General features: G+C 39.7%; 1 protein-coding gene across 1 annotated transcript in view; it reads left to right on the forward strand.

The window, feature by feature from the left end:
* grm2a (glutamate receptor, metabotropic 2a) overlaps positions 1–18,851 on the forward strand; it is a 36,758-nt gene extending 17,907 nt beyond the window's left edge. The window contains exons 3-6 of the mRNA XM_006806702.3: positions 10,799–11,636; positions 13,159–14,222; positions 17,613–17,790; positions 18,400–18,851. Coding sequence (XP_006806765.1) covers positions 10,799–11,636; positions 13,159–14,222; positions 17,613–17,790; positions 18,400–18,473 — 2,154 coding nt within the window. The 3' untranslated portion in view covers positions 18,474–18,851. The remainder of the gene's footprint in view (positions 1–10,798; positions 11,637–13,158; positions 14,223–17,612; positions 17,791–18,399) is intronic.
* Positions 18,852–18,951: the final 100 nt, after the last annotated feature.

Below are 18,951 nucleotides of genomic sequence, written 5' to 3' on the forward strand. Positions count from 1 at the left end.
TAGCATTTTAAAATGAACTTTAACCACATAGTTATATTTAATCTTCCTAATGTTCTAAAGATTTACTGCTATTTTCTGGGACAGTGTTCTTCCACAAACATATGCATTTGGGACATGAGAAATATGTGATATTTTTGGGCTGCTGCTGGAAATCATCTCCACATAATGTGTCTGTTCTTTGTAACTGCCTCATTTGTATATAATCTATAGCCTGTCAGACCTTTCGGTGAACCAGCCTGAGTGAGTGAAACTTTATAATGTCTGTGCGAATGGCACAGAGTTAATACACATGTGTGTATTTCACCCCAAAGGCAAGGCAGTTACAGGACAAGCAGCATTTATTAGTTTAAAGACGCTTCTCGGTCCGGCGACGTGGCGGAACATGTCGAACTGACAGGTGGTGAGAACGCTGAGTGCTGTCTAAATCTGTCACAATGAAGAAGCGTGTTGTGCTGTGCTGCTGGTGTTGTGGTGTGACAATCGCAGATATGGGGGTGGATCTGGCTGCCAGCCTAGCCATGCTGCAGCTACATGGGCCCAGATTGAGTTAAGTGTGGAGGCGAAGTTTGATGACGCTCTTGCAGGGTAGGTCCTGTCTTTCCCATCTGTGGTTGCAGCCGGGCTGTCTGGTAGATTGGCAGAGGTGTGCATGCACACAGAGGACAAAAAAAAAAGGGGGGGATGGAATGAAAGCTCATGTTTCTCAGAAACGCGGAGACGCCGACGTGCAAATCTGATCACAGAGTGAAGGAGATGGAGTGAGTCACATGGCGTCATGTGGCGTCAAAGCACTTCACAACCCCAAGTCTGTATCTTAAACAGTCTGGGGGAAGTCTGTGATGCCATCTGGATGCTTCGACTAAATGTACATGTAGAAATCGTTGGGTGATTCAAATTTTTAGCCTCGACCATTTTCCCTGCGGAGTATCCAAGCAGTGGGTCATCAGTGCAAGGTGAGTAATGACCTTGTGATGACATGCTCGCTTACATTCAGCATCTTTATTCATGTGTGAAGCACCAACAAGTTACACGTTTACCCTCTGGACATATCATTCTATACTTGAAGCAAAGACACTGAAGCGCTTTGCCAGTCCACATCCGGCGTCACGTTATATAACCGGGGACATTAGCTTTATTACTCTGCAGTGGCCTAAATGGGTGGGTTAAAGAAAGGGTGCATTATATTCTACAATTGCAGTCCAGGAACATCTAGCCTCGGGGCTGGATTCTGATTAATACACGGACGGGACTCCACTTTTTGTTACCCCGACAGCAGTCTTCGGTGCTGAATATGACTCACCGGTATGAGAGCATCCCCAGGCAAAACATAATCACCGGGGCACATTAGAAGAACAACACCTCTGGAATGTCAAATACTCAAGTGCTCACAAAAGAACAATGCTCAGGCATAAAACACGGATAGATTAAGAAACGAAAAAATCAAAAACCTCTGGAACCAATCCGCAAACAATGGAAAATAACACACTGTGATGTTTCAGAGCAGCACACAAAAATTGCTGTCTGGAGGCAGAAACGTGGCTTGTTCCAGGGTATTTGGATAAAAGCGCTTTCTGAATAATGGCAACTTCGTGGATAATTGGAATTTCTTCTGGATTCACAAGGATGCATGCTGGAATAAAAAAAAATGTTGATCTTGATATGAGCAGTCTGGTTGACATTTGAAGACTAAACTGTGTGAGCAAAATAATAGGATATATTTATATATATGAGCTTTCAGCCAGCTCGAGAATTTCATTTTTATCACCCGCAAAGAAGACTATTTTTAGAATTGTCTTCATCTGCAGGTAGACTGTGCCAATCTCCAGAGCATACATGAGTCATATGAAGGATTTAAACATGGATACACACATGACAGAACGCAAACCCCGGAGAATAATAATGATGAAACGTATCGGTAAAGCTATGCTGTGCAAAATGCATTATTCATGGGTAAAAGTGAAGAATGCGCCCTGAAATTGTAAATAATTCACGTATGATTGGATTATTCAGCCACCTGACCAAATCCACTATTTGTGCGGTTGAAATAAATATCATGTTCACCGCACACATACACACACACAAACATCTATATCTATCTTATATGATAGATATGAATGATAACATGACTTAAGGTCAGCTGAACCCCAGTTTTGTTGTTCTGTGTCTGAGGCTTTTTAACACCAGTGTCCGGCTGGATTGTACTGACCATCTCTGGCAGATATGATTTAAATCTAAAAAGATGAAATTGAAATAATGACAAAAAAAAATGAAAATGAATAAAAGTACATGTCAAAGCTGAGTGACTGACATTAAAATGAATGGAAGTGCAGCCGTAGCCTCTCATTTAGTGTAATCTGAATGGCCGCATGGCTCTGGGGGCTTTGAAAGACTATTGCAGCATAAAGGAGACTCGTATTATCCAGCAGCATTAGAGGGCAGGACCTGATCAAAAACAACCTTGCTCCAAGTATGTGACAGCTCATATTTCTATTCTGTTAAAGCTGTTGCCAAGCAACTAAATGATAAGAAATAAACGGATAATGATCCACTGCTAATGATAACACCGTGCGTGTGCCGTGCGTGCATGCATGTCCACTCCCCGTGTGCGCGTTTGCCTGAGTGTTCCACAGTGCTGCAGTGGGCCGTGTGTGTGTGTGATACTGAGTGAAGCTAAGGACTGCTGCTTTGGGAATACAGTGTTATTGCTGTAGAAGCACACAGAAACAGTCTTCTGGGAAGAGCAGATGGGCTTTTCATGTAAAAAAAAGAAAAAAAAAATCATGACATCTCTACAAAGGAGGCCTGATATTTTCTGGACGAGGACACTGTTTCAGTTTCTTATTTCTGTGTTCTTGTATATCTCTCGCTTTTCAATTTTTTCTTTTGAGTACATCTCACCCCCTCACTAGTATATTAAATTCTTTCAGTTCATTACTGCCGTATATACATTGGTGGATGCTTATAATGAACATGGCCAAAATGTTATATCAAGGTCAACGGATGTACAAAAATCAGAATGCTATTAACACTTTCTTATAAACATTTTTTTAAAACTATGAGCTCTGTATGGCAATTAGCTCACTAATATCATTAATATAATTATATATATAGTTATAGTCCCACCCACCTGCTGTTGAAACCTTTTGTTTATGTGGGTCAACCAATCAGAGAAAACTTGATTCGGTGGAGGGGGAGATGATATAAAATGCTTTGTTTCGCCATTGGAGAATTAATAATAATAAAAAAATCAGTGCAACATATGTTCCATATCTCCAAAAGATCAAAGCATATTTTTACATTTGAAATTTGCACATATATATTTTTACTTTTCCGTCATGCAGTCTGAAATCTTTTCATTGTTCTCCTGCCAACTAGCAGTATATGACAGCTGAGAGATCGGCCCAAGTGCTGCTACCAGATGAGGCATGCCCTCACTGCTTGGTAGGAAACCACTTTCACAGTAATCTGCTCAGAACCAGACCCTGAGCTGTAAATCCACACTAGGCCAGTTCTTAATTTTATTAATTAAATAAGATGCTGTCTGAGGCAGCACGATCCCTTATAGCTGAATGTAAGAGACTGGAAGCCATACACTACAGCTAAAACCAAAGGCAGTTATGTATAGTTTAGTATTTTGATCCATTCAAGTAAATTAATTTAATGAGTGTTCAGTTTCCCCTTTGCGCTTTATAGAGCGCTTTGAGTACTCCGGGAGAGTAGAAAAGCGCTATATAAGAATCAGTCCATTTACCATTTACCTTTGCATGAATTTTTAAGATTTCATATTTGTACACCACCTGCTGTCTTTTTTGTCAAAACAAAAACAATAGACAAAATGCCAATCGTTGCCTGCAAAAAGTAAGTAGTAGTAGCAGTGTTAGTGGGGATCCGACACCAAACCGTAAGTTATGTAATTAAGGTTTCAGCTTTTATCTTGGTAAGTGCTATATCAATAAATTTTACTCTCTTAAATGAATTCCGGCACATAAGATATGCAATATCGACCACTAAATTAACCGAATTTACTAAAGATTAAGATTCCCTCTTTAATTTCCAGTACAAAAGTATTAATATTGACATTAAATTAATGTACAACACCAGATATGAAGAAGCACACGCAGGTCTGTCTATATATAGCCATTTATAGAGCCGTTCTCAGGACCTTCTTAAAACCTGCAGGTGCAGGCAGAAAGAAACCCTCCGAGTGCAAATTGTTAAACAGAAAAGACTGCAGGATGAAACCTTTTCTCCTGTAGACACTGACTTAATGTGTTTCACATTGTTCCCTCTTTTGCCACAGATTTTCCAGTGACAGGATTCATTCCTCAAGTTCTTGCCCTCTGCTGTCATATTTTGTATTCCTTTGAACCTGTCGGGAGTTCATTCTCGACTGAGAATCCTTGTGCCGCAGAAGCCAGCTGGCAGAAACCTCCCAGGTTAAAGGAACGTAATGATGTTAAAAAAATAATCAAGATGACAAGAGTAATAAATGGATAAGCAGAAAAAAGAAAAATGGTGATTGTTGAAGTTGCGCGCGCACTATCCTATTTTACCAGTGGCCTCGACCCTAAATTGTCATTTTTTAATACATGCCATATAAACATCAATATAATGATTTCCATTAAGCCTTTTGTATCAGTGTCATGCCTGCCGCTGTGTGATACAAGATTTCATAAGCTACGTGTAAGTGGATTACAGCTCCATTTAACACCCCACAGAGAACTATCACTGTGAGCATTGAAGAATTTCTGCAGCACAGATAAATGTTTTTATTTTTCTAACTGTGCACAGAAAATCATGGCAACAAAACTATGCCGTGAAATGTACTGATACTGCAGGTGGAATATTAGGTACCCTAGACAGATATTTATATAAATGTCATCATTATATCATACTATCATACTGTAGTGACGACAGAAATCAAGCAAAGATTAGGAAAGTTTGTTACAACCGATACTGACAACCTCCTTATAAGCAGCGTGCTAAGTTATAAAAATAATTACAGAGTAATAGAGTTCAGATCAAAGGGGCCAAAACGCAGACACAAAGGAGGCAAGCTGTAACAACCACCTGCATCAAGCTGCAGGTGGTGTAAACCTAAGGGAACCAGAGAACAAAAGGCAGCTGGTGAATTCACATATGAACATTAACACAACGAAATACACTCACCAGTCATTTTGTTAGGTACACCTGTTCAACACAAATATCTAACCAGCCAATCACATGGAAGCAACTCATTACATTTAGGCATATAGACATGATCGAGCTGATGTGCTGAAGTTGAAATTGAGCATCGGAATGGGGAAGAAAAGTGATTTAAGTGACTTTCAGTGGTACCAGATAGGCTGGTTTACCTGTACAACCATCTCGAGGGTTTACAGAGGATGGTCCGGAAAAAAGAAAATATCCAATGAGCAGTAGCTCTCTGGCTGAAAATGCCTGGTTGATGTCAGAAGTCTGAGGAGAATGGGCAGTATACTTGGAGCTGACGTGACTCGATCATTCATTACTACCAAGAAAGCTGAATGCACAACACGCTGAACCTTGAAGCAGATGGACTGAGGCTACAGTTCATTCAGGATCATCAAAACCGGACAATAGAAGATGTTGTCAGGTCCTAATGAGTCTCGATTTCTGTTTCTTTGACACAAACAACATGAAAGCATGGCTCCATCCTGTCTTGTATCGATGGTTCAGGTGGGTGGTAGGTATAATGGCGTGGGAGATATTTTCTTGGCACACTTTGAGCCCCTTAGTACCAACTGAACATTGTGCAAACACCATGACCTGGCTGAATATTGTCGCTAACCATGTCCATCTTTTTATAACCACAGTGTACCCATCTTCTTATGGGAGCTTGCAGCAGGGTAATGTGCCACGTCACAAAGGTCAAATCATCTCAAACTGGTTTCTTGAACATGACAATGAGTTCCCTGCATTCAAATGGCATCCAAAGTCACCAGATCTCAATCCAAGAGAGCATCTTTGGGGGATTAGCATCGTGGATTTGCAGCAGACAAATCTGCAGCAACTGTGTAATCCTATCAAATCAATATAGACAAAAATCTCTGAGGAATGTTTCCAGAACTTTGTTAAATGTATGCCATGAAAAATTGAGTCAAAACAGGGTCCAACCCAGTACCAGCAAGGTATACTTAATGAATTTTCCAGTGAGTATTCTCAGATGACCAATATGGTCTTCCTAGCATCAATAGCACACATCTGTTTCTTTGTCTATAACAGCTCAGAGATGGTTAATACCCTCAGCTTAACAGTCACGGGACTCACAGGCCTCGATGACAGTCTGTTTCTTGCCTACAGGAGCCCTCTTAGACTTTCTGGCTGCTTTTCTGTTAATGCTAAAGTCAGGATGTGAATACAAACTTTAAACTGAACGAAAAACATCTTTCACAGCAATTTATACTTCGAATTTTCTACTTTTCAAGTTCATTTTATATCTCACCAATTAATCATCTTTGAGCATGTAACACATGGTTTAAACCATCAGTACAACCAAAGGAAATTTTAGCCTTTGTTCCTTATATAACAGCGAACACTATGAAGATGTTAAACACATCCAGTTTTTTGTTTTTTGCTTTTTTACTGGTGGGGTTGGGGTGATGGTGGTGATGGTGGTTTTCAGCTTTCTCTGTTAAACTTGGTTTTCAGCTTCAGGTTTTGTGCATGCTCACACATGCATTTCATGTCTCGTATAACTCACAGGGAAGTGATGCATATTCCAATCAGTGATTCTATTAGATGATGATGATAAAATGATGATGATAAAAAGTAAAAATAAAAGTTTGTATAGAACATTTAAGTCTAAAAAAAGACATGAATATAATGCTGCAGAAAAGCATTAATCTTGGGATTTTGAACATGACGGCAGTACATTAGAGGTCTCAAACTGGAAACATTACAGCTTAATAAAAGAGACGTGGAAATCATTTCAGTTTCTAGATAACTTTCTAAAATTACATTTATTGACTGGACAGGTGTTCTTGGTGTGTGCTCTGTGTTCTAGTAGCTGCAGTTCAAACAGTGTATGAAAGACTAGAATCAAGTATAAAAACAAGCAAAGATTTTCTGCATCACCAAATTAATTATGCAACACACTGTTTGTGCTGCTGTAACTTTACAGCTGGGCTTCAATCTTGATGTTACAGTGTAAAACTTGCACAAAAAATGTATTCCACCAGCAGAAAATCCATATTGCAATTAAAACATGTAGTAAATAATCAGTGAAAATGTGGCACTTCAAGCTAATTTTATCAAAAATCAAAAATCAATCAAAAATTCAGGTCAAAACCTTTTCCTGATCAGGTTAGCATTAGTTACCATGGTGATTTAGCCAGGTTAAAAGAGAGCCATTTTCATGACACTAACACATTAACAGATGAAGTCACAGAGAGGGGGGATAGACTGAAAGTGCAAACTTTATACCCTTAGCTAGTCCCTCTTTTCAGGTGCAGCCACTTCTCTGACGACCCACCGAGACTGGGAGAAGCAGGAAGCATAGAGGGTGAGATGTCACACCTGTGATGTCTAGATTGAAAAAAATCAAGATGGTGATAATCAAGGTGCTGCTTAAGTCAGGTGTTGCAGTCCATGACAGAAACACATTGCACAACACAGCTAGTAATATATTAATGACATCAGCAAACCTTGATTCTTTGGAAACATTACTGTCCTTTTTTGTAGTCAGATATCACCAACATGCTGATATCATTATGTAAATATTAAATTAGGAAAGAAATACAGGAGAAACTCAATTTAACACAAAAAAATTGTGAATGTCCCCAATGAATTGTTAGGAAACATTTCCCACTGCAAATATGAAAGAATTATGGAGTACACTGATTAGCTATCATAGGGTGAACTGGTAAATGTAAAAATGATTAATCTGTGTTTACATGTCACTTGCACTCTAAGTTATGCTCTGATTTCTTCCTAAAGCAAGCAAGCACAGTACTGCCAGCTGTTTTACCACATGGAGAGAATGGCTGTCATGACGGTTTATGGAGAGAGATGATTTTATGTAGAAATGTGATTACATATAGGCCTTTCTGCATAATCAGAGTTCCACCAGCTGACCTCAAACTCTCACTGAATACGAACCTTTGAAAAAAAAAATCAGTAAAGTGTTTCAACAGCCTGGATTTTCATAGTGTTTCATTTGCTACACTACAGAAGAAGCAAAATAAAAGCTCTAAATCATCCGCTAGTAAAAGTGTTTGATATTGTGCCTGTTTGAGTGGTGGTAAAAAAACAAGACCAGTGGCACTTGATTGTGCATATCATTTTTTGTGTGAAACATCCTGTCATTCATTTCAATAAAATTAGCAGCCTGGAAATCACTGTGATTGGCTCATTTAACATTCATCTCACTACGATCCAACAGAATTATAAAGCTCTGATGATTTAAATCCAGGCACATCACAGCAGATCTAAGGGGACATTTCAGTGCATTGCTCTGTGTTTCTATAAAGATAAATTCTCATCTAAGAAGTGTCTGCCTATGTTATTTGATGTGACCTGCTTTTTCCTTGCTACTCACTGTTTTCCATCCAAATCAAGCGATTTGTTACCAATAACTTGCAATTTGCATATTGGCTACTACCTATAGGAATACTATTCTAGCCTCACATATATGTGCTTTTACTTTGTCTCCGTTTCATGATTTTGATACATCAAAGCACTTAAATTAGTGCCATTATTTTCAAATAGATGTCAAAATAATACTACAGTTAAAATGGCAATAAACTGTAGTTCCACTATTATAAACTGCTTGTAACGTAAACCAGGTTGCTCTCACTACAGCTACATCCAGATAATATATAGTAATGATAGAAGAAATCACACTGGATGAGCTGGAATGTGAATTTCCTTTCTGACTTTTTTAAGAATGACTCATTGGCATTCAGGATGCAGCACCATGAGTGTGCTGGTGTGAGAGTCGGCATTAAAGTGCGCCATAATTAGGTTGGCATTCTTTTGACTGATCAGACTGACTCCCCTTAGGCTCCCACAGAAGTGCCTGAAGCAAAAGTTAGTCAGGGGCGGCTTCTGCACACACAGCATGAAGTGTCACAACACTGACAAAGCTTATTACACAGAAAATACAAAGTTTTGAGATTCTTTGATACTTTGACGTCATTTCACTCTCATCCCTACCCTCGGTTTCACTCTACTCCTGTCTCGTCATGCTTCTTTCTTCTCTCATCAGAAACTTTTCTGAAAATGTGTTCCTTCTTATTCTGTTTACTGTGTGTACCACCTGTAGCCACTCAGCCACTTGTGCTCCACACGTTTATTGTTTATTTTTTGTTGAAAGCATTACAGATCAAAAATAATGAGGTAGACAGGCAGTCACTGCAATTATTAAAGACATACAAGGATCTCACCACTGATTCAACAGCAGTGTTAAGTTTTAAAGAGACTAGCAAGGGTCCGTTTAAGAAATAGGAGCCTGGATGAAGGGAGACTAATTGCATCTGCAGGGGGAAAAGACGTAGTGTAGTTAATTTCGTTAATATATTTAATAATAGGCAATTATAACAATTCCCACCGATGGTCCGTGTATGTTTTCTGTGTAGCTTTAACAACTTAATCGCTTCAGTCTGAAAGAAAAAACGTAGTTGTGACAAAAATATTGTGAACCCTTTGAGATTTTCTGCATAAATGCAGCTGCATATCATTGCATTCAAAAATACAATCCAATTGTGTTACACATTGTGATTTATTTACTGAAGACAATGATCTAATATTATGTATCTCTCAGAGGCAAAAGCATGGGAATGTTTGTTTCAGGTGACTGTGGATCAGACCTGCTCATTAGTTTTGAGGGATTTTAGTTCCTCAATGCTAATCCCAGGTTTCAGTGCTGAGCAGGTTCAAACCAGGATGTTGGTGGGTTTTCTTACGTGAACTCTTTGCTCCGTCAGATTTGTTTTCTTTGTTTGTTTCTTTGACCATTATTTTATAGAATAACTCATGTGCTGGGGGTCGTTGCATTGTTGCCTGGCATTTTAAACTCAGTTCATATACAGGTTTTTGCCTAATGTTTGCCTCTAGTATTTAGTGGTTTAATTCACAATTCATTATTTCATCCATGATGGAGAAAGCTCACCTGGCCCAGATGCAGGAAAATAAGCCCAAACCTTGATACTACCACTACCTTGCCTAACCCTAACCCTAACCAGAAACTTCTATTTTGATCTCTTTCTTTCATAAATCATTTGTCAAACAGCTTTCTGGCTCGATCACTTGACCTTTAGCAGCCCTGGATTGAAGACTATTGTTTTTGTTGTAGCCAGTGAAAGAGGGTTGTCGTTGCAGAGGAGGTGCCCTGGGTTTGTGATGACCTCCCGGGCTATTATAAGCTTCATTTGTATTTCTTATTTGTACACAGTCTGTTTAACAGTAAATGGGTGCAGTCTAAACCTTTTAGGCTCTATAACCCTTTCCATCCTGATACATGTGTTATGAAAATCTAACTGCCTTATATCCCTGGTCGTTAAATAGAAGTGGATTCTGATTCCAGAGCTTTCCTACTTTTCACACTCACAGATTTATAGTGAAGTACCTATTCCTCAATTAATACACAAATAAATAAATAGTATTTGCTTTATTTGTTTAACCATGGTCTCCTTATCTACTTTTTATTACTATTTATTGCATGAACATCTATTCTGGTCTGTTCTGGTTATATTTATGTAGAAATATAGAAAAGTGGAACTGCATGTTCATATTATCAATAGTTCATAAAGGCTTATTTGTTGTCTTTCCCTTCCTCCAGGTTGCCAACCTGCTGCGACTTTTCCAGATCCCTCAGATCAGCTATGCTTCAACCAGTGCCAAGCTAAGCGACAAGTCCCGCTATGACTACTTTGCCCGCACCGTGCCCCCCGATTTCTACCAGGCTAAGGCCATGGCAGAGATCCTACGTTACTTTAACTGGACATACGTATCGACAGTGGCATCAGAAGGTGACTACGGTGAGACTGGCATTGATGCCTTCCAACAGGAAGCTCGTGCCCGCCAAATCTGCATTGCCACCTCGGCCAAGGTGAGCCGCTCCATGAGCCGGTGGAGTTATGAAAACGTGATCCGCTCCCTGCAGCAGAAGTCCACCGCCAAGGTGGTCATTCTGTTTACCCGCAGCGAAGATGCCCGTGAGCTGCTGGTAGCAGCCAACCGCATGAATGTGACCTTTACCTGGGTGGCAAGCGATGGCTGGGGAGCCCAGGAGAGCGTGGTGAGGGGAAGTGAAGCTGTGGCAGATGGGGCGTTCACCATTGAACTTTCCTCCTATCAAATTCCCAAGTTTAATGATTACTTCACCTCCTTACATCCATACAACAATACCAGAAATCCCTGGTTCAGAGAGTTTTGGGAAAACCAGTTCCAGTGCAGCCTCCATGATCTAGGCTGTGGGAAACACTCGCTCCGGGAGGTTCCATTTCAACCAGAATCCAAGATCATGTTTGTAGTGAATGCTGTCTATGCAATGGCTACTGCCTTACATAACATGAGACAAGCCTTGTGCCCAAACTCCACCAAGGTGTGCGATGCTCTTAAACCTGGCAATGGACGAAAATTTTACAGAGACTATATTCTCAAGGTCAAAATTGATGGTGAGTGAATCTTAATGAACTAACATTACTTAAGCAAAGCTTTAAAGAAATATGTTTGTCATTATTTGAACATCTGTATATAAAACTAAATATAACTCCAGGTACCAATGCATGTACTAGATGGTGCCAAATTGAGTTAAATCAATTTAGATTTCCATAAAATGTTGAATTTAAGACTAAGTCTGCACGTTTATTCACTGCACCCAGAGAACATTTCTATAATGATTCAATTAGCAGAGATGAAACAATTTCCTCACCCTCATGCTCGGAGGCTGCTTTTGTCATGCATGCAAGTGTGAAAAGAGCAATGGATTATTCAGTTTAAAACAAATCAGACACAGCTTAAAAAATATAACTTGTTTCCTGCTTGTCTACACAAAGCTGCAGCACAAAACAAGTGTCAACTACTGTAACAGCATCAGTTCACACACATCGTAAGTGATTGGCTCTCCAATATAAATGCTCCTACTTGTGCAAATTAGCTTTGATTTATGGAAATACTGACATTTTCATTGATATGAGATGAATGCGGAGCGTCGTGTTTGTATCCAGCTGTGCTGCATTTCACGATTTCTAAATTAAAAAAAAACATAAATAAATAAATAATAAAATACCCAAAGGATTTTTACTATCCAGAGAATTAAAATTGGATGAAAGGCCTTAAATTAGTCTATCCCATGAGACGCTGCAACACTCTAAGGAGAAAACACACAAAAACAGGTGGACCACTAAACTACGTGTGATAGATACGTAGGCTGTAAATGAAAATACTGAATAAGGAACCCTACAGTGTATGTAAAAGAATGGCTGTTGCAGACTGAAGCAGTTACTTGATTGCAATTTTATTAACTGTAATTTTAAGAAATAATAAGTTGAGTAATATATTAGTATTGTAACTTTTAATAATAAGATTAAATGAGTAACGGTGATTAAAAATTGACCTCATACTCCAGTAAACAATAAAAGGCATCATTTACAACCTTTTAAAATGTTATTTAAATAAATGAAAAAATAGCAGGTAGATTAACCAGTACTGAAAATTATCACTAACGGCTGGCCCAAACACTAATTTTTATATGCTGGTAACCTTTCAATTTTTCAGATGATAGCTCATTTCTTCTTTGATTTCCATGAATTTACATTTTGCCATATAAGGTCCTGTGTGTTCTGAATCTCCATGCTATTGTTCCATCCAGGAACAGACTCAGACTGTGACTTCCATCATGTAAATTGCCAGTTTGCACCTGTGTCCTTTCACAGTCATGGAGTCTATATTGAGGGGCACATATTAAAAGATAAGACTCTCCTTTCAGAACAAACAGAATGAGTTGCATAACATATGAGTTCCCAGTCCACACTGTTGTTGCTCCGAAACAATTGAATAGTTAAAATGTTACAAAGTTGACCAATTTAGATATTTATACCTTACATTTTATACCGTAGTCCTCTTTAAAGTACTCTTTATGATGATTTTTTTTACATCTGTTACTATTACACAATATTTTTTCTCTATTCCTTTCAGCCCCCTTTCGTCCTCCAGACAGAGACAATATAGTCCGCTTTGATACTTTTGGAGACAGCCTTGGTCGTTACAACATCTTTCACTATCACAAAGACGGGGAACGCTATGTCTACCGTAAAGTCGGCTACTGGGCTCAAAGCCTGAGCCTGAACCACAGCCTGATTCCCTGGCCTGGTGATGTTGTGCCCACCTCCCAGTGTAGTGACCCCTGCAGGAAGAATGAGGTGAAGAGTATGCAGCCGGGAGATGTGTGCTGCTGGATCTGTATCCCCTGTCAGCCCTACCAGTACTTGCACGATGAGTTTACCTGTGCTGACTGCAGCTTTGGACAGTGGCCCCTGGCCAACCTGACAGGCTGTTATGATCTGCCTGAGGAGTACATCCGCTGGGAAGATGCTTGGGCCATTGGCCCTGTCACCATTGCATGTCTAGGGATCATGTGTACACTCTTTGTTATTGGCCTCTTCCTTAAACACAATGAGACACCAGTAGTGAAGGCTAGTGGACGTGAGCTCTCCTACATTCTTCTGCTTGGAGTGCTGATGTGCTATTGCATGACATTCATCTACATCGCCAAACCTTCCACAGCTGTGTGCACGCTACGCCGGCTAGGCTTAGGCACCTCTTTTGCCGTTTGCTACTCAGCCCTCTTAACCAAGACCAATCGCATTGCTCGGATCTTCAGTGGAGTGAAGGATGGAGCCCAGAGGCCTCGTTTTATCAGCCCAGCTTCCCAGGTTGCCATCTGTGGTGCTCTGATCTCTTGCCAGCTGGTAGTGGTGGTGGTCTGGCTGCTGGTGGAGACCCCAGGGGTGAGGAAGGAAGTGAACCCAGAGAGGAGAGATGTGGTCACCCTGAAGTGTAACAGCAAGGACTCCAGCATGCTCATGTCTCTCACTTATAACTGCATCCTCATTATCCTCTGCACAGTCTACGCCTTCAAAACCCGCAAATGCCCCGAGAACTTCAATGAGGCCAAGTTCATCGGCTTTACCATGTACACCACCTGCATCATCTGGCTGGCTTTCCAGCCCATTTTCTATGTTACTGCCAGTGACTACAGGGTGAGTTAACTGAGCTTATACCTGCTCCTCGAGCAGGCACACACAGCCCTTTTAATGGAAGTTGGGGAATGCACAGACTTCTTACTATCACTGACTGTTAATTAATTCTTCTCTAAATCACACACACGGGATGGTAATCATTTGCAATAAATTATTTATTCAGATGGCTTTAGATTTCTATAGTCTGACCAGAATACATCCTTGTAGATAATGATAATTTTTTCTGGGCTTGAATTTCAATTTTATATGCAATGCCAGTTAATATCGATTCAGTTGTCAGCAATATCTGCATTGCCTGTGGCTCCCAACAATATGTATTCTTTATTACAGTTGCTTCAATTTTTTACGATTATCAGCACACTTTCACTACCTTATTTTACCTCTAATGTTTAAATAATAATGTGGGGAGTGAGAGCAACCCATTAATGAGACTATGCACCTCATGTAAAACTTTAACAGAACTTCAAAGATAGAAGTCTTTTCCCTCTCTGGGGAAAATGTGCTGTGCGCTATGGTTTTGGTTACATTGTTTTCACTCTCATTTTATACACTACTTATGATTAAATGAAATAACTGGCAGGCAGACAGCCAGCCAGACATCTGCTGAATAGGATCATACACTGAACTGATAGAATTTCAGAGAAAAGGTGGTCTGAGTTGTGTGGGTTCATCCCACTGGGATCTGAACAACGTGCAATGAGACAGAGGCAGAAGGGAGAAAGACAGCGGAACCTCCTGACACAGCTGCCTCTACAGAAACATGGCGAAGACAGGCTAGACCATGAGGGCTGCTAGGGAACTGAAAGTCCCTGTGAGTCCCTGTGCGTAGCTGTGTGGAATGGAGTGTGAAAGACTGGGCTGCTGAGTCCCAGCTGTGCTTTCTGTCTTGGGACTGTAGTGAGGCTCAGAGGAACCCTTCCTCCAGGCCCCGTAGGCAACGCAATTCGCAGCCTGAACAGGCTCATCAGATAGACGCAAATCTCCCCTTTGACCGATGAATAATTACTGAAGCAACTGAGTTGGCACAGTGTCTCTAGTTTTTCACAGGCAGGGACACATTACCAGCGTTCTCCTTGCTTTACACTTCTTCTCAAATTGTTGCCACAGCCTGATGCAAACCTCCAGCTGAATAACAAATACAGATCTGTAGTAGGCAGTCATGAAATGTTAAACTAAGCTAAATACAATCTACTGAGCCATGAATAACACATTTGATTACCAAATGAAATATTTAAGATGCTCTCCACACCGCTGGGGGAAGAGGGCTCCTCTCTTATGCCAGTGCTGGTCATCTCAGCAGCAAATGCAAGCTAATTAAATAGCTACTACTGTTAAAATTCAAAGTGCTTCTATGAAATCACTGAAGGCTACAGAAAATACTTAAAGTAACTACTGCTTGTGAAGTCTATCAAGAAGAGTGTTTAGACAGATATTTCCTAAATTTGATTTCCTTCAGCTCCAAACTCCATCAATTTGCTTCCCCTTATCCCTTTCAGGGTCACGGGGGGCGCTGCAGCCTATCCCAGCTGTGTTAGGGCGAGAGGCAGGGTACACCTGCCTTCAGCTAAAATTAGTGTAACGCCACTAAATATATAGTAACCATATAGATATATAGATAGACACAATCAGACTAAGCAAGAGGTGAACCACAAATTCCTTGAAAACCAAACGCATAGCAAGTAACTGTTCACTGTCCAAAGTTTAATGTTCAGCAGTTTGAAAAACAAACAAAAAACCCCTCTCTCGACATCTAAATATCGAATAAATATTAAACTGATCTTTAAATTACTTGTGACTTTAGCAAATTCAGCATCCATGCCAGACTTGGAAGACTTCAGTAAAGCTTTTCAATAAACGCACAGTAAAACCTGCAATAAAAAGAAGAAATTTCATCTCTCATCTCAGAGGGTCTCTGTAGGGATTAGGTTAGCTGAACACAGACACAGAGACAATGCTGTATTTGTGCAACAAAAACAGCACCATCAAAGGTCAACACAGCGAAAAACAAGGTTGAAGAGAGACTGTAGCAGCCATGCTCTATATCCATACTCCAGAATATAACACATCTGGGGAAATATAAGGGGAAAAGCAGATTCCTTGTCCTCTTCTTCCTTGTGCTCTTTCACTGCAACAACTTGTGAATTATTAAAACCACTTAACAGGTTATTTCTATGCAGTATTGTCCACGGTGTTATTCAAAACCAAAAGTATTTAGCCTTTGTCCGCATTGGGATTGGTGAGATTATTATTTTTAAACAGCCTCCATGCATCCGTACGTTACACTTACTCCATGCTTTCAAAACTACAGCTTAGATATATAGTGAAAAAATGGGAATCTGAGGCTTTGTGAATTTACACTACAACACAGCACCTGAGCCTGTCAGTGTGCACTGTATTTCAAAGATGGTGTGAGGAGAATCTTAATGTTGAATTCACTGCAGATGGCAACTTAGAAAACTCGATGCAACTAAAGGTCAGTTTAGTGATATAGCTGTTTCACACTACATGGTACATGACCACACATAGTGATAACCACTATGTTTCAAAAGTGTGAAATACAGTATACATATCAATAATGTCCTGTAGATATTTTTCTTGATTAGTCATAAAATATATATTCAAGTCATGAATTTACAGAGAGAGTAAGAAACCGACGCAGTAATTAAACAATATTCCTTCAACATAAACCAGGTAAACTGACGCTGTGCCAGTTACATCTCTGTCTCAACTCGCATAGCTTTTTCTGTGGAGCTGTCAGTGCACAGCATCACACTTGGTACCCACAATATTTTAATACCGATATTAGCATTCAGGTTGATGACAGACACCTGCTGCGTCTCGCGAAAAAGAAATGCACCTGCCATGTTGCTGTGTTATATCTTCTCACTGAAAAAAAACTAAAAAGACGACTGTGAAAGCGTTGGAAAGCAAGAAGCAGACTGAAGATGCATAGCAAGATGTGGGCAGGGTGAGCCGAAAAGGAGCGAGGGTTACGCAGTTGATTGACAAGCAAATAAACAGATCGCTTAACACCTCTAATTAGAAATCCCAGCTGATAAACAATCCCCTTCCTCCTCTGTAGCACCTGGCTTTGATTCTGAATTATGAAAGACGTACTTATCATTTCTTTTCTGACTTCAGGGTTTTTTTTTTTGTTCAGAATGAATACTCTTGAGCTGCAAAAATGGTCCTCCATATACAGAGTTAGCAACTTTCGGGCGTTTTCAACCACAGGTGTGAAATTAAGAGTAGCACTTCTGAGGTATACGGGAATTCCCTCAACGCTTGGCAATCTAGAAATGTGACTTTTTTTTTTTTCTCTTACTGTACATATTTTTGTACCTCTAAAACACAACAGTTTGGAGTTTTACCTTTTGTTTCCTCCTCCAGGTACAGACCACTACCATGTGTATCTCGGTCAGTCTCAGTGGGTCGGTGGTACTGGGTTGCCTCTTTGCTCCCAAGATCCACATCATCCTGTTCCAGCCACAGAAGAATGTCAGTACACTCAGGGTGAACACCACCCGCTTCAGTGTAAACACTGGCCCCGGCTCCAGTTTTTCTCAAGGTACCACCCAAGATACAGCAAAACTCGTGAAACTGAAACAAATATTAAATAATAATAATACAATTGATATTATTATGAAAATATTGGTACATGCTTTATCACTGTGTCACACTTGTCTGTCATACTTCTGACACTGCGAGTTATTAATAGTTAACCTTTTTTTTTTTGTCTTTTTTAAGTCATACATAATAAAAAAAAACCCAAAACCAAACAAAACCTTTTAAAATACCAAAAATGGCCCCATACAAGAAAATCCCTGATGGTGCAGATCTGGTGTAGCCAAAAATAAATTAATAAGTTTAATAAGTAAATAAAAAATCAAAGTCTGTTTATTTAGAACATTTCTATAAGATATTAACAGAAAGTGTGCTGTGTTATTATGATAATTAAGTGAAAATACAGTGCTTCAATATACATATCATAAGTAGAAAAAACCAAGCTGCATTGCACTCCACATCATCCATGAGTTAATTATCATGCTTCAAAGGGGCATCTGGGACCCAGGTGCCCCTTTGGGTTGTTACATAGTACAGTAATTTTGGCTTATATCACAAACTGTAACTACACTGCTGACATTACACAAAATATCCTATTTTTTATGTTTTGCAGCAACGGCCTCCAATGTTGTTCCAACAGTGTGTAATGGACGAGAGGTGGTGGACTCCACAACATCCTCTTTGTGAAGATCAGCTGAGTTATATTTTATTTTATTTTTTGCCAAGCATTGTAAACAAAGTTATATAATCACTAGTCCTGAGTCAGGTGTCTCAGATATCGAAGAGGTCACACAGATGATCGTCCTGACTTTGTTGTCCTCAAAGTGCTGTGAGTACAATGTCCCAATTATTTTCTTTTGTTCTTCTACTCGTAGCATATTTGAAATGAGATGCCAATAAAGTCGCATATAGCCCTTGTTTTTGAGGATTTTACTTGCAACAATGGAGTAAATTATAGTAAATCTGTTAAATGTAATATATACAAGACGTTTTTAATGTAGATTCTGGTGAACCAGTTTGTGCTTTCTTGTAATTTATGTAAATAAAATGTGTTTTTTATTAAAACTGAAATGATTCAAAGTCTGTTCCTTTGCACGCCATATTGAGATTCATATTGTAGAGGGTAACATATGCAAAAAAACATTGCCAATAATCTAAAAATGTG

This window comes from Neolamprologus brichardi, chromosome 5, assembly GCF_056152115.1.
Source record: "Neolamprologus brichardi isolate AB-2024 chromosome 5, ASM5615211v1, whole genome shotgun sequence".
Lineage (NCBI taxonomy): Eukaryota > Metazoa > Chordata > Actinopteri > Cichliformes > Cichlidae > Neolamprologus > Neolamprologus brichardi.